We start from the raw sequence: 15,339 nt of genomic DNA, 5'->3' as shown, positions 1-15,339 counted from the left end.
AGCTGAAGTTTGAAACTGATGGGAAGCTTCAAAAGTGTGTGTGGTGATGGCACAGGAGACGGAGGTTCCAGTTCAAAGTAGAAAAGTGGTTCTGTCTAAAGTAATGTTCTGAGAACCTCAGCAATTCTCAGTTTCCCCAAAAACTACATACACAAGGAATGTCAGAAATGAAATATCTGTAGGTATTACACCAGGGAATTATCTCAAAATGCATATCTATTTCTCTATTTATTTTTTTAAAGACATGGCAGCAAATGTTTACAGTCTCACTGGACAACGCTCGCATTCACCTAAATGCATTTCTGCATTTTCAGACACTCTCTGGATAAATCTACAGTTGTCAGCATGCCCACGGGGGTGTCAACAATTGCTGCATTTCTGATCTACACCAGCGCATAATTGCTGAAATAGATGTTAAAATGTTACACAGCACCAGAGTTAATTTGGGTTAACTTCTTTAATCTCTTTGCAGGCATTGCTTTGCTATACTTACATCTGTATAATGTCTATGGAGACCCATCCTTCCTCCAGATGGCCCAAGAATATGTAAAGAGGAGTCTGAGTTGCCTGACAAAGCGATCCATCACCTTCTTGTGTGGGGATGCTGGACCTCTGGCGGTGGCTGCTGTGGTATTCCACAAGCTACAGAATGACAAGCAAGCGGAAGATTGCATTGCCCGGTAATGCCTGAAGGGTATTTCAGATGACATTCCTCACCACACTAGGATTTATCATCTCAGCCAGGGTAAACTGTAATATCTAGAAAGGAGAAGGCAGTCAAAGAGGTCACTCAAATACCGTTTCCATGAAAACACAATAATGTTTAGGGAGTTCTCCATTCAGTATGCAACGCCCATTACTTCCGCCTCAATAAAAGCCAGTGTTTTCTGTTGCCACTGTAACCGATACTGACGTAAATTTGGAAATGGCTGTTAATACACTGCGAAACATTTTGCATTACAGTATTTATTTTGACCAAATGGTTTCTCAGGGAAGAGTTGCAAAAGTCACAAATCATATCAATAATAATAATAATAATAATAAATAAATAAATAAATAATAATAATAATTTATTATTTATACCCCACCCATCTGGCTGGGCCTCCCCAGCCACTCTGGGCAGCTTCTAACACAATATTAAAATGCAATAATTCATCAGATATTAAAAGCTTCCCTAAACAGGGCTGCCTTCAGATGTTTTCTAAAAGTCTGGTAGTTGTTCTCTTTGACATCTGGTGGGAGGGCATTCCACAGGGCGGGTGTTACTACCGAGAAGGCCCTCTGTCTGGTTCCCTGTAACTTGGCTTCTCATAATGAGGAAACCGCCAGAAGGCCCTCGGCGCTGGACCTCAGTGTAGATCGATGTGGGTGGAGACGCTCCTTCAGATATACTGGACTGAGGCCGTTTAGGGCTTTAAAGGTCAGCACCAACACTTTGAATTGTGCTCGGAAATGTACTGGGAGCCAATGTAGATATTTCAAGACCGGTGTTAGGTGGTCTCGGCGGCCGCTCCCAGTCACCAGTCTAGCTGCCGCATTCTGGATTAGTTGTAGTTTCCGGGTCACCTTCAAAGGTCTAACTCTGCAGTTCACTGGGATTTTACTCCCAGGTAAGGGTATAGTATTGCAGCCCAAAGCATCTCTGTCCTAGGTGTGTTCCATCAGGTATATTTTTATTTACTTACCGTACTTGTATGCTGTGTTTCTGCTAATGCATTCAGGGAAGCGTGTAGTTTTAAGTAGTGGCATGCAGTCTAGCAGACACAACACAAGAGGGAAAAAGGCTGGAGAGACAATAAGCAAATTCACCCACTGGTTCTTAAATAATGTTACATATATGTTTATGACTGGGTGGAATGAGCACTTAAGAGACAGTCTAGGCAGTTGGTCCCAGATGGACGTTGCTGCCTCGTCCCTGCATCTTAGATGCTTATTACATGTTTTACTGGTATAAATGTACGTATCACTCCAGGTGAACCAGGAGTATGAGAAGAAGAGCCTTGGCGTTGGCTACACGTCTCGGCCACAGCCCGCCTAATAGGGTTAGGGCGCAACACTCCGTCATACTATTAGGGCTTCCATAAAAGCCATTGATATGAACATCAGTTATGGTGCTGACTGACTGGTATCATTATAGTTCATTTTGTAATTAAAGCTACTTTAAACTTTTTTCCATTTGGGCAACATACGATGTGCATTGCATGTCATCTTTATTCTTACCCACATGGATTTCAATATTCCCTGCTGTTTTCCATTTGTCACGTTGTGATTCTGCAGATTTCATGTTGTTTTCCTGATGTGGCTCTGGCTTTTACAAAAGGCATGGGCCTGTTATCACTAGAGACAGAAACACATTCTCCACCATAAGAATATTCACTCCAACGCAATCCCACTCTTTCTTTCCTTTTGGAAATTACTCCTTTGTTCCTTCCGCACTTAACCTCAGTTGTGCTACAGAGTGGGAATTTAGTATAATCCCACACTGCCATCTAATGGTATTGTGAGGGTAAGCAGCCATATAATATCATAGTGTTGGGAAGGGAGCGTAAGAGTTCCTTTGGGGACAGGATGTCTAAAGCATCCTGAACTGGCAGTTGTCAAATATGCATTCTCTTTATTTACTTTGAATGCTTTTATATAGCTGCTCTATAGCAGGAGATTAAAACCTCGAAGGAGCAACCACTGAGCATCTTGATGTGTCATACTTTCACATGCTTTCTTGCTTTCGATTCTAAGCATATTTATTCATCGTGGATCTTTTTGCAGCTTGTCCTGTCTCCATCTTCTCCCAACCCTCTGGAGTTTTGCTCCTGTTAGTGGTTGTTCTATTATGTGTCAGAAAACTGCTACCATGGTCCATTACAATCCTCTTTATGCCTTCCTCATACATGATTTCGACACATCTCTTCTCTGAATCCTTACTGGTATGGATGTGACCATAAAATCTAGCATGTGCTCCAGTTGAGCCACCAGCTAGTGCCAAGTGCATTGTTAGGAAATACTTCTTACACCTAGCACATAATTACTTTGTTAGATGGAATCCATGTGCACATTTGCCTCTTTTAAAAATATATGGTGGGAGTTTTGTCTCTTCATTTTAAGGGCTCGTTTACATTAATCTTGCTGGAATTTCATTTCTTCCTGAAATGTATTGAGATGCTATAAAAGGAAGTATGTTGGAAACTATGATAAATTCATGTGCTCTCACTTGTGGTTTCTCTTGCCACTGTGCCATATTGACCAGTCAGTGGGGAAGCCTGTCTTTTAGTCAAAAACAGTTCCAGAAGGTCTACCTGAAGGAGCCCTATTTCCTTATATCTAGACTAAAGGCCACTTCAGATTTGACTTTTAGTTAGTATAGCTATACATGTCAGAGTGATGTTTTGCATGTAATTGGCATACAAGTAATGCACATTTACTTGGTCAAAAGTGACAAAATTAGCATGGTGATTAAGATTTAGGCCTTATGATCAAAAACTGCTCTTAACTTAAGACGACTTCTTTTCTCATTGCTTATTTTGTCAGTTAAAGAGTTCTGTTTGTTTTTAAAAGCTCTCCTGATAATTTCATGTATATTGTAGTTCTGTTTCCTTTTCAAGTTGCTGTGACTAGCACTAACATTTACATCAACCTTCCCCAACCAAGAATTTTCAGAGACACCGAGGAACATTACATTCCCCTCCCTCCCCTTTATACAAACTAGTCATAACACAGGCCTTGTTCTCACTGAGGTAGTAAATTTGTGTGCGCACTGTACCACTTCAGGTTGCATGTTGGGGGGTTGCATGACTGAATGCTCCTCTAGACAAAAAGATCAGTGTGCATAGAAAACAACTGTGTCAGAAAAAGGGTGATAAACTTAGTGGTACGTCTTTTCTTTTTTTAAGGAAGTCATTTAGTCTGAAGCGATACAGCCCAGACATGGGTTTACTTTGGCCAGAGAGCCCATAATGGTTCTCATCCTTAACCTAAGCAGATTATCACCAGCATTTTCAGTTTTCAGTAACCGTTGCTCCCAGCCAAGCTGATGAAGGGACCCTTGTTTTCCCTCCCCTCCTGTTGCTACAACTACACGAAATGTTCCTCTGACTACTATATGCTAAGGGAATAAATAGGGGTAGAGGGAGATTTGTTTCCTTCATGCTTCCCTAGAAGCATTTTGCTGGTCACTATGGGAAGAGGGGGACGCGGGTGGCGCTGTGGGTTAAACCACAGAGCCTAGGGCTTGCTGATCAGAAGGTTGGCAGTTCGAATCCCCGCAATGGGGTGAGCTCCCGTTGCTCGGTCCCAGCTCCTGCCCACCTAGCAGTTCGAAAGCACGTCAAAGTGCAAGTAGATAAATAGGTACCGCTCTGGCGGGAAGGTAAACGGCGTTTCCGTGCGCTACTCTGGTTCGCCAGAAGCGGCTTTGTCATGCTGGCCACATGACCCGGAAGCTGTACGCCAGCTCGCTCGGCCATTAACATGCGAGATGAGCACTGCAACCCCAGAGTCGGACACGACTGGACCTAATGGTCCCTTTACCCTTTACCTTTATGGGAAGAAGAGACTGGACTAGGTGGACTGTTGGTCTGATCCAGCAGGCATTGGGTTAAAACCACCACCATCAAGGAGTGTGGTAGAAATCAGAGCTGGTAAAAACAGAATCAGTAGAAATCAGAGCTGGTTAAAAACAGAATCATGCTGATTGTCAAAGGACAGATGTTCTCCATGTGCCCTTTGCCTGCTTTGCTGAACCATTTACACCAAGATTCCTTTCCAGCTTTCTCTTAAATCTGCTGAAGCAGCACCGAGAAGGGAAAATACGAACTGCTGCGACCACATTTTTTTTTTTTAAACAATGGCTGTTGTCTCTGAGACAGGAGGGAGGACCACTTTTCTTTATATCTCACTGTCAGGGACAACAGGAAGAAGCAATACTTTGAGGATTCATTTGCATCTTGAATGATTGGGCTACAGAGCTGGAGAGTTAAAGTGAAGGCTGCAGAGGTATCCTCAGTCTTGGCTCAGTAGTGGTTAACAAACGTTTTAATCATCTTTTAAGAAGGTTTTTTTTTTGGGGGGGGGGTCTGTTTTCAAGCCCTGCTCCCTTACTGTGCAGCTGTAGCTAAGAGTGATCTCCTAGCCTTATTCTATTTCCGAATGCCAAACGGCAGGCAGCAAAGCTATCCCCCACACCAAAAAAAAAAAAAAGACCTGCTGGCTTTGTCATTGGGAGCACGGCTATCTTTCAGAAACTAAAGTCAAAAATAGCCCTGAAGTTTTGATTTTATACTTTATTCACTTGTGATTTGGGGTGAAATGATCGTGCAAACTGTATCAATGTTTAGTGGGTAGAATTCCAGATTTACAAACAAGGAGGGGTAACAAACTTTGTTGTTTAGAATTGTACCACAATGTGTATATCACTGAATTTGTACATGGTGTGTGTGTGTGTGTTTTAAGATGTATAAGTCTCATAAATGTTTTATCTTTCAAGCTTGCTTCATCTGCCCAAACTTGACCCTCGGGTCCCTGATGAGATGCTCTATGGACGTATGGGGTACTTGTATGCTTTGCTATTTGTGAACAAACAATTTGGAGAAGAAAAGATTCCTCAAAACCATATTCAACAGGTACTGTGCCCATTTCCTCTTCCACCTTAAACTACCATACTATCCATCTTCTCTGCCTCCTAGGGTGAAGGGGGGGGGAGTCCTGTTGTACAAGCAGAAATCCTTGTGCATCTGAAGGGATGCGGTAGTTGAATGCCTGGAAAACACAGGTCCAAGCGGTTTCCCCCTTGCTCCACTCCTTTCCTAGAGAAAACCCACTCCTTAGCTTTAAATCGGAACAAACACCAATGTGTGGAAAACATGATTGCTGTTTGCTCCAACTGAGTGCTAAAGAGTGTTCCCCCCCACACCCCCAAGAAAGTGCTGGAGCATGAGGGAGTGTGGATAAGCCCTAAGTTCGACCGTGACAAACAATTTCAAAGCGTCCATTTTGGAACAGTAGTCACTTGAGAGAAGCAGAAATAATTGACTGCTTTTCTAAACTAGATGCTTCAGAATGTTGCCATTGGCCGCTTCAGTTTGTTTGTTTTTGTCATACACCATTTATTTCTGATTTTCCTGCAGGTCTGTGAGGCAGTTGTGGCATCTGGCGAGAACCTGGCCAAGAGACGGAACTTCACAGCTAAGAGCCCCCTGATGTATGAATGGTACCAGGAATATTATGTAGGAGCTGCTCATGGCCTAGCAGGGATCTATTACTATCTCATGCAGGTGAGAGGCATCCTTCAGAGTGGAGGAGGTCCACTTATCTGTACTGTATGAAACTTCTGATTGATTGATTGATTGATTTGTATACCACCTTTCATCTGAAGATCACAGGGCAGTTCACAACATAAAAATACAAAATAAAAACACAAGACACATAATAAAAACAAAAGAAACCCATAACCCCCACCCCCCAAAAAAACCCACATTTAAATAGACATAGGGTGTTAATCAGCTAAAGGTGTAGTTGAGGAGGAACATTTTCACCTGGTGCCTTGAAGGTGCCAGGCAAGCCTCCCTGGGGAGAGCATTCCCCAGATGGGGAGCCACTGTGGGGGGTGGGGAGCATTTTCATGTTGCTACCCTCCAGACTTCTTGTTATGCCCCAGAGACAGAAAATAAGAAAAGACACAAAGTTAGCATATTTGATGCATTGAAAGCTTGCTGAAGCAGTGCTTCACCTGTGATTTAACATGGTGCTCATCTTTTATCTCTCAGCCTGGCCTTGGAGTGAGTCAAGCAAAGCTGCACAATGTGGTCAAGCCCAGTGTGGATTACGTCTGCCAGCTGAAGTTCCCGTCGGGCAATTACCCGCCATGCATTGAAGATAAGAGAGACCTGTTGGTCCATTGGTGCCACGGTGCTCCTGGCGTTATCTACATGCTCCTTCAGGCCTATAAGGTAAGCTTTCCAGAAGAGAAATGGGCAATAACACTAAAGAAGCCTAGCAAGCTTTCACCCCTGCTTGCAAGGAGATTATAATATTTAAATGCAATAACTCCTCTGCCCCCCCCTTCTGAAATGGAAATTAGACTTTTACAAATGATTCCTGAAGACGTCCTTGTCATGCACCCTGAATGCGGGACATTCTTATTGCTAAAGAGTTGGCCATGTGTCCTGTTCTGTGGCGACTGACTAATGGTGACAGCCAGTTGTGACTTAAATAATGGCCGTGCTCCTTCCATTTATCACTACAAAAGTCTTTGAAGGTAAGGCAAAGTCAATGTGTTCTTGTCCGAGTGTGTGCGCGCGTGAGAGAGAGGCCACTCCTTGATAAAAGAGCTAATTGGCAAAAGTATGCCCGAGTCCTCCCTGTTCCAGTCTCGCATGACGACGACGCAGGGCAAAACGCTTCTTGCCTCCGCAGGTGTTCGGCGAACAGAAGTACCTCAGCGATGCCTTGCAGTGTGCTGAAGTGATTTGGCAGTGGGGGTTGCTTAAGAAAGGTTACGGGCTGTGTCACGGTACAGCTGGCAATGCATATGCGTTCCTGACTCTCTACAACCTCACTCAAGACATGAAATATCTCTACAGAGCCTGCAAGGTGAGCAACACACACACACACACACACACACGAGAACTTTGTTTGGGACGAGCAGGTTTTCTTTTGAGGTAGTCGTCAAAAGCAATTTTTGGATAAAGAAAAGGGCATGATAACATCCTGTCAGGTGAAACTAAGCTGTATCCACTAACTGAAGGTTGATCCTAGCGCACGACAAAATCGTTTGTGATCAGCCTTCAAATGCCAGCCAACTAAGGACTCGGAGAGATACTCAACTGTAGTCATACTTGGAATAGATCCATTAAAATCAATGTACTTAAGTCCCTTGATTTCAGTGAATCTGTTCTGAGTATGACAGATGTTTGATATCACTCCTGGGATGGGGAATACTGTTTGTTTGTTTTTTAAAGGCTTGTCTGCATTTTGAAAAGAGCTCACAGGCTGCCCAAAAGGAAGATTATTTGTTACCTCTGGATCATGAGCTCTGAGTTGCCTGTCTCTGCTTAGGGGTTTCCCCCAAACTTAGGAAATCATAAAATGTGGTAATAATTGGAAAGCTGGCCTTTACATGTTGCAATACTTCTGAGCACAAGGCGCTTCTATTAATGAGTCACTCATATACAGGTCACAGTGATTAAAAGTGCATGACCTGTTTTTTCTAAAACGCATGATATGGTGATACTTAAAGCGTAGTGGTAGCTGTGCGAAAAATATTATGTCCCTGCTCCATGTTTCTCTTCCTGCCGCCTTTGGCAGATCTGTGGTCTAGTGCTACTCTGCCAGTCCCAGTATTTAATTTGTCCCAGGGCCCACTGGCGTATCAGAGACGTTCTGCTGATTATATAACCCCTCAATCAGGGGGTCTTTAATACAGCCTTAGTCTTCTTAACTTCTTTCTTTTCTTAGTTTGCAGAATGGTGTTTGAGTTACGGGCAGCATGGCTGTCGGACACCAGACACTCCATTTTCTCTCTTTGAAGGTAATCCTCCTTAATGATTTTCAGATGTGAATGTATCTACACAGTTCTATACTGCATCGGCTCACTATAGCATGTGGTTGAAAATAAGCACATGCAGGGCCTGGTCAAATCAGCTGAAGCACTGTCATTCGAAGCTTATACTTGAAAGGAAAATACTGTACGTTTGTCACGTCTAGCTGTGGTGGTAGGCCTGGCTTCCCTTGTTCCAGTACTTTAGGCTGAAGCCCCCCATAGCTCAGCTGACTACTTGGCTCTTTCTCAGACAGAGCTGAAGCAGGTTAGGGAAGCTGCATCTATGGGTTGTCCTTAACACCCAGGGATCTGGGATCCTGCTCCACTTGGATTGCCACTCGCGTTGGCTTTCAGAACCATTGATCGGCTAACTCTCCAGGATCCAAACAAACTTCTAAAGACTGTAGGGATTCTTTGGCTGCCACCAGGCTCAGTAAGAAAAAACAGAAACAAATTCTGCAGGGTCCGTTGCGTATGCTGCTCCAGAGGTAGGGAAACACCACATTCCTTATGCCGTAAGTAATTGCTGTTCTCTGTCTTCTGTCTCCTCAGGAATGGCTGGAACAATCTATTTCCTTGCTGACCTGCTGGTACCAGCCAAGGCCAAGTTCCCAGCTTTTGAACTGTGAATTCCATCCCAGCATGAAGCTTGTTGCACTTCACATCTTTGGAAAAGGCAGATTAAATGGATTTCATCTCATATCTTGGCTAACATGGGAAAATCTTTGGGGTTTATCAGTATTTTACATTCTTTTCAGTGTCCGATCTGCTTTTAAAAGTTACTAGCCATTTTATTATGTGCATTCTTTAGGTTTACAGGTAAGGAACAGGCTTTTAAAGCTGGCAAATGCACTATATTTTGTTGGAGTATTTTTTTTATATAAAAAAAACCTTGCTATTTTATGTATCTTATTTTGAGGAAGGGAGGCTTTTCCTATTACGAATATATCTTTCTCAGTTTTAATGATAAGGGTGCAACTTGGTTAATGTTTTGGAAAGATAGAAGGGATAAAATATATGGAGCCCAGCTGTTTGGTGTGTGTGTGTGTGTGTATTATCCCTTCTATCTTTCAAATTACATAACGTAAGAAATAAGGAGGGGGGAAATACAGTTGGAATTAAACATTCAGAGAAAAAAGGAGGTGTAAAAATTGGGGTTGTTGCATTCATAACCTCCAAGAATAATTACAATATCGGAGGGTAATAACATTTATTTCCTGCTCCCCTTGTGTTAGCAGGTATTGTCCTCACGATCTTGTGATATTATTCTCACTTTCAAACTGGAACCTTGGTGGTTGTTTTTTTAAGTAACTACAGGACAGGTTGTTCTTGAGTAGCAGCAATGCTTTCTTATGACGTTCTCCAATAACTCTGCAAAGGCTTGTAGCTAAGACAGGAATGTACCAAAGTCTCGCCGTTCCACTTTTAAGCAAAGGTTCTGTTTACTGCTGCTTGCTTCATCAGCACCCAGTGCATAAGCTTATAACCCCTTGAACTGATAATGCAGTTTCTTCAGTGAGTGCTTTGAGATCTGTGGCAACCTAGTCTAACAGAGACATCGTGCATTTGGACGTGTTACTTCATGTATTTTTCAATCTGCAACAGATTGGAACTAATTTGCATCCTCTGTAGCGCATCAGTGTGCTACCGGATCTTTGTGAAAAGGGCTATCCAAACCGTAATTTGGTGTCGGACTGCAATGTGGCATAAGCTCGACCTAATAGTAGATTCTCAAAGTATTCTTAAAAGTGGAAAGTACCCGCATGAAGTCAGGTAGGCTGCAAACCTCAAGCTGAACTGGGGCTGCGTAAGTGATACGGAAAGCTCAATTTCAGGTTCTGCTTCAGAGGATGACAAGATAGTTGGTCTCAGGGTCCTGGAAAATGCCCAGAGTGCCTGCTGCTCTATCACTGCTACCATGTTCCCTTTGTCCAGCGTATCCAATATGATCACATTTAGCTAAAGCATTTCTAGGTTTGCATGTCCTGATTATCCGAGGTTAGGGGGACCCACTGAGGGTCCTTGCCTAAGAGCCCCAAAATCCTGGAGTCAGCCCTGGTAAGTGTCACTGATAGCTGACTGCTTGGCTCCTTCCAGTTGATTGTTGGAAGGGACTGATAACTCTGTAGTCTTCCCCATCCCATGTCAGCATAAATTACTAGGTTTTCCAGTGTATATTATAATGGAGCAGCTTAAAAATACTTTCAGAGGAGCAGCAGCTGAAGGTTGATTGGGATCTGCTAGTAGATTTGCTGTAGATAAGTAAGTAGATAAGTTTTAATAATAGTTCTTTAATAATAGTAGCGACAAAACAAAACAAAACAATTTTCCCCATCTAACTTAATCTGCTGAAATGAAGAAAGCTAACCAGGAGCATTAAAGGACTATGAGCTAACTCTAATGACAGATCTTTTGTGTCTGCCTCTGGTTTGTAGATTTTTCGGGTTCTAGCAGAAATACCAAGTTGATCTGACAAACTTGAAGTTTGCCCTGTCCTGTTTCAGACCATTTGTTCTGAAGACGTTGCCATCTCCTTGACTTTCAGGCAAAGCATTTCCGCACTGGTGTGGACAGTTAAATTGAAGCCTTTTAAACACAATGAAGCTAATTTGCCTGTTGCCACATGTCACAGCTGTCACAATTAAAACCGCTTTGGACCAGTATCTTGTCTTATATTCTTTCTGAACATCAGCTGTGTTGTGAATAAATTAAAATTGCACTTCCAAGGATGGAGAATACAGCCTGTGCTGTACTTGCATCTTCCCTCTAACTATGAGATTCTCTTGCCCTCAGGATATGCCGTGAGTCTCCCCAAGAGGACACAAGCAGTTGTCAAGAGTTTCTCTCTTCCAGCCCAACATGCATTGATAGAGCACAGAGGTACACATACCCCCCTCTCAAAATCAGTAGCTGCAGCCACGTGCACTCACGGAGTTTGTAGTTAAGCCCTTTTTATGGGTTCCTGCTTTGAGAGCTGCTTCCCTCTATTTGACGCCAGAGCCAGGATGAGAGCCTAGCCCTAGTGCATGCCTATGTCCTCAGCTACAACTTTATTTTAACCAAGGAGGTTCACCACGACAGCTTGGGAGAACCTGTGTGCCACAGAGTCACCATGGCTACAGCTTTTAATTTAGAAACATTTGCACCAGCTTATATTGGAATGTTTTTGAAACTGCAGGGGGAAATGGCTCATTGGCTGGAAGCTGTGAGACATTTAATAAAGTGCAACCCTGAAGAATAGACTCTGTTATTTTTCATCTTTCACGTGCCCGTGTATATATATGTGTGTGCATGCTTAGGTTCAATACTCATATCCTAAAATCAAAAATTCCACAAATAAAACAGATTTTAGTTCTTAAGAGTGTGGAAAAATTAGCATGCATATTGGGTTTGCAGTGAACAAGGGTGATGTGTAATGTTTGTCATACTTAGAGATTGCTTAAGCCACAAATTATAATGGGCCTACTCATAGTATGACAAATGTTGCTTATCACCCTGTGTTATTTTTTTTATAGACTTACAACATGATTACAACCTGCCTATAAATCTTGTATTTGTTACACATTTGATAAAATTCCTTAGAGGCGCTTAATGGGCTGCCTGTAGAAGAAATCTACTTCTTCTCCAGCAGGTGGTGCTGCCCTCTGGTGGGTTCTTACCTCTCATGAGCAAACACTGGGATAAACCATTAAAAGTCACCAGCTTCCAAAATCTGTTAGTCTGTTGAAGTCAAAGCTGTGAAGCCCTGTGCCTCCCCGCTCCCACACACACACACACCCGAGAGCATCTTGTGAAGTATAAAAGCTGTTCGTTCAGTCATGCAACAATTAAATGCTTAGGCTTTCAAGTGCTGCACGATCCTGCCCCCTTTCAGAGTGTCGGTGGCTCTTAGGATTTACTGCTGCTGATTTTAAATGGGCCCAGTCATCTGATTTTAACAGCAGCATGGTTGCAGACGTTTAGCATGTGAGCTGTGCTAGGAAAACCCCTGCTATATTTATGTGTAACAGGGTCCTTTAAAGGTACTGAAACAGAATCATTGGAGGGGAGGGGGGGAGTGTGAGAGCCTGTTTTGAGGAACTATCATCCCTACTATAAGTGCCCCTTATAAGTGTCCAGTTATTTACACCTCTGTCCTTTAGCCAGAAAAGCTCCAAGGAATAAAGCTTAGGAATAAATAAAAATGACAGACCCTGCCCTCAAGTTTAGTCTGAAAAGGCTTACACAAAATGAAAAAGTGTCACCGTAACTTTGAGATGTGGCGACCAGCCCCCCTTTACCTATATGTTACAGCAATCAAGCAGAAACGTTACCATAATGAAACAGGGTGTGGCCACAATGCCTTTGCTGAAATGCATCAGAATAAAACTGCTAGCACGCTTGTAAAGCTAAGCAGGGTCCTGTGTGGTTTCAAATTGGACGGGGGACTGTTGAGATTCCTGCATTGCAGGGGTTGGACTAGATGACCCCTGGGGAACCTTCCAACAATTCTATGAATGCATACCACAAAGGAATACTCTTTGCAATAGGCATGCAGAGATAAGACTGATAAATCTTCAGATATGTCAGATGGCCAACGTTAACCCTGTGCTTCATAGCAGCTGCTACATCTAACATTCTGCTCGGACGACTTCTTGAAAATTCTTCTACGTCCCACCCCCCATCAAACTGCAGGAGATTCAAATGGTTTCGAGACGGACTGAATGGCTGAGCCGTGTTCCACATTCCATGCATGCTCTAAGTGCTTATTAGCAACAGCTGCAAACACAAGGGAAAAGTGGCAGCACTTTCCCTTATATGGCAAACACCTAAGAGATCATTGGCATCTTTTTTTAGGCAAAATGAATTTACATCTTCAATTGAGAGCGATATTTCAACAGGATTTAAAAAATAGAGGGTTCGAAAATAAAGAAACAAGAATAGATGAAATAATTGTTTGCAAACAGAAAATATTATCCAAAGTATATAGATTAATAAAAAGTGAACAGCAGACCTCAGATACAAAAAATAGCAACATGATAAAGTGGGAAAAAGATTTTGGGCATGAAATTGAATATGATAAATGGAAGCAATTCTGGACGAAAAATATTAAATTTACAGCCTCTTACCAAATAAAAGAAAATCTCATGAAGGTACACCATAGATGGTATCTAACACCAGAAAGAACAGCCAAGATAAGTAACTCCAAGAACAATAAGTGCTGGAGATGTAGAGACCAGATTGGGACGTTGTTCCACATCTGGTGGACTTGCCCCAAAATTAAAGAATTTTGGACGATGATCCACGAAGAGGTGCAAAAGCTGATCAAAATATCGTATACTAAAAAACCAGAGCTATACTTATTGGGAATAATTACCAATGAAATACCAAGAGATAGAATAAATATTTTTCTATACGTGACAACCGCCGCAAGAACGCTCGTGGCTAAATATTGGAAAGGAGATCAGTTACCATCAAAAGACGAATGGGTCAGTAAAATTGTAGAATACCTGGAGCTAGCGAAGCTGACGAACTACATTAGAGGTGCTTCTAAAGAAATAATTAAAAATCAATGGAAATATATAAATGAATATTTGGGGAAACAAGATAAGAATAGAAGATATTGGTTGTGTCTAGAATAATGAAAGGAATTAAAGTTAGTAAAGGTTGTGAAGCGATGTTTGGAAGATTTATAAAATTTGTGAAGTATGTACAAACGACAGATAGAACAAGGTAATTTATTTAAAATATGAAGCGTTGTTAAAGCAGTGGAAGTTCTTTTTGTGTGTGAAGCTTAACCATGTATGTCAGTTGGAGTTTCTCTACTCCCCCTCTGACTTCTTTCTTTTCTTTTTTCTCCTTTCTTTTTTCTTTCTTGTTTCCTTTTCCTTTTTTTTTCTTTTCTTTTTTCTCCTTTTTTTCTCTCTTCTTTGGACAATGAATGTAGACATATGTTTTGGACTGTGTTTTCTTTTTTTGTATATATTCATTCACATATGTGAGTTATGTAAGAATATTTTTAAAGAACAATAAAATTTATTTTAAAATTAAAAAAAAAAATGAATTTATATCGGACTATTAAGAGGCTAGCAGGACCACAGCTTTGAGCACAGAGGCTTGGTATCGCCTGCGTCTCAAGGCACCTCCAATAACATTGTTATCTGTGTCCAATGCTTGCTTCTTTAGGGCTTTTCAGACATTTCCCATCAAGTGATGGGCAGAATGGGTGGTTGCACTCCCTGACCCTAAAGGCAAAGGGACCCCTGACCATTAGGTCCAGTCGCGGATGACTCTGGAGTTCCGGTGCTCATCTCGCTTTACTGGCCGAGGGAGCCGGCGTACAGCTTCCGGGTTATGTGGCCAGCATGACTAATCCCCTTCTGGCGACCCAGAGCAGCACACGGAAACGCCATTTACAGTACCTTCCTGCTGGAGCGGTACCTATTTATCTACTTGCACTTTGACGTGCTTTCGAACTGCTAGGTTGGCAGGAGCTGGGATCAAGAAATGGGAGCTCGCCCCGTCGCGGGGATTCGAACCGCCGACCTTCTGATCAGCAAGCCCTAGGCTCTGTGGTTTAGACCACAGCGCCACCCGCGTCCCTGACCCTACATGGTGGCATTTTCAAACAAGCCTCTATATATTGCAGGCTGAATGTCTACAGTGGGAAGCTTTTTCTACTCATTGTAGGCCCTCTGCATGATTTAACCTCATCCTCCCCTTAAGGGGTTCTAAAGCATCCATAAAGCCCCCCAATATCTGGAGGGATGCAGCAAGACCAGGGCCTGTTGGCCCCCGCTCACACAATGGATGCCAGAATAGGGCTT

The 15,339-nt window shown here is 42.6% G+C and overlaps 1 protein-coding gene across 4 annotated transcripts in view; it reads left to right on the top strand.

Annotated features, from left to right (window-relative positions):
* Positions 1–9,560, top strand: part of LANCL1 (LanC like 1) — a 34,877-nt gene extending 25,317 nt beyond the window's left edge. For 3 of the 4 annotated variants that reach the window (XM_033170861.1, XM_033170847.1, XM_033170853.1), the window contains 7 exons: positions 473–680; positions 5,480–5,615; positions 6,120–6,266; positions 6,759–6,941; positions 7,408–7,584; positions 8,449–8,521; positions 9,086–9,560. In XM_033170861.1, coding sequence (XP_033026752.1) covers positions 473–680; positions 5,480–5,615; positions 6,120–6,266; positions 6,759–6,941; positions 7,408–7,584; positions 8,449–8,521; positions 9,086–9,162 — 1,001 coding nt within the window. In that variant the 3' untranslated portion in view covers positions 9,163–9,560. The remainder of the gene's footprint in view (positions 1–472; positions 681–5,479; positions 5,616–6,119; positions 6,267–6,758; positions 6,942–7,407; positions 7,585–8,448; positions 8,522–9,085) is intronic. The other variant, XM_033170868.1, reaches the window with a different exon arrangement.
* Positions 9,561–15,339: the final 5,779 nt, after the last annotated feature.

This window comes from Lacerta agilis, chromosome 1 (assembly GCF_009819535.1).
Source record: "Lacerta agilis isolate rLacAgi1 chromosome 1, rLacAgi1.pri, whole genome shotgun sequence".
In the NCBI taxonomy this organism is placed as follows: Eukaryota; Metazoa; Chordata; class Lepidosauria; order Squamata; family Lacertidae; genus Lacerta; species Lacerta agilis.
Note: the sequence above shows the minus strand (reverse complement) of the source record. Positions and strands in the feature narration are given on the sequence as shown.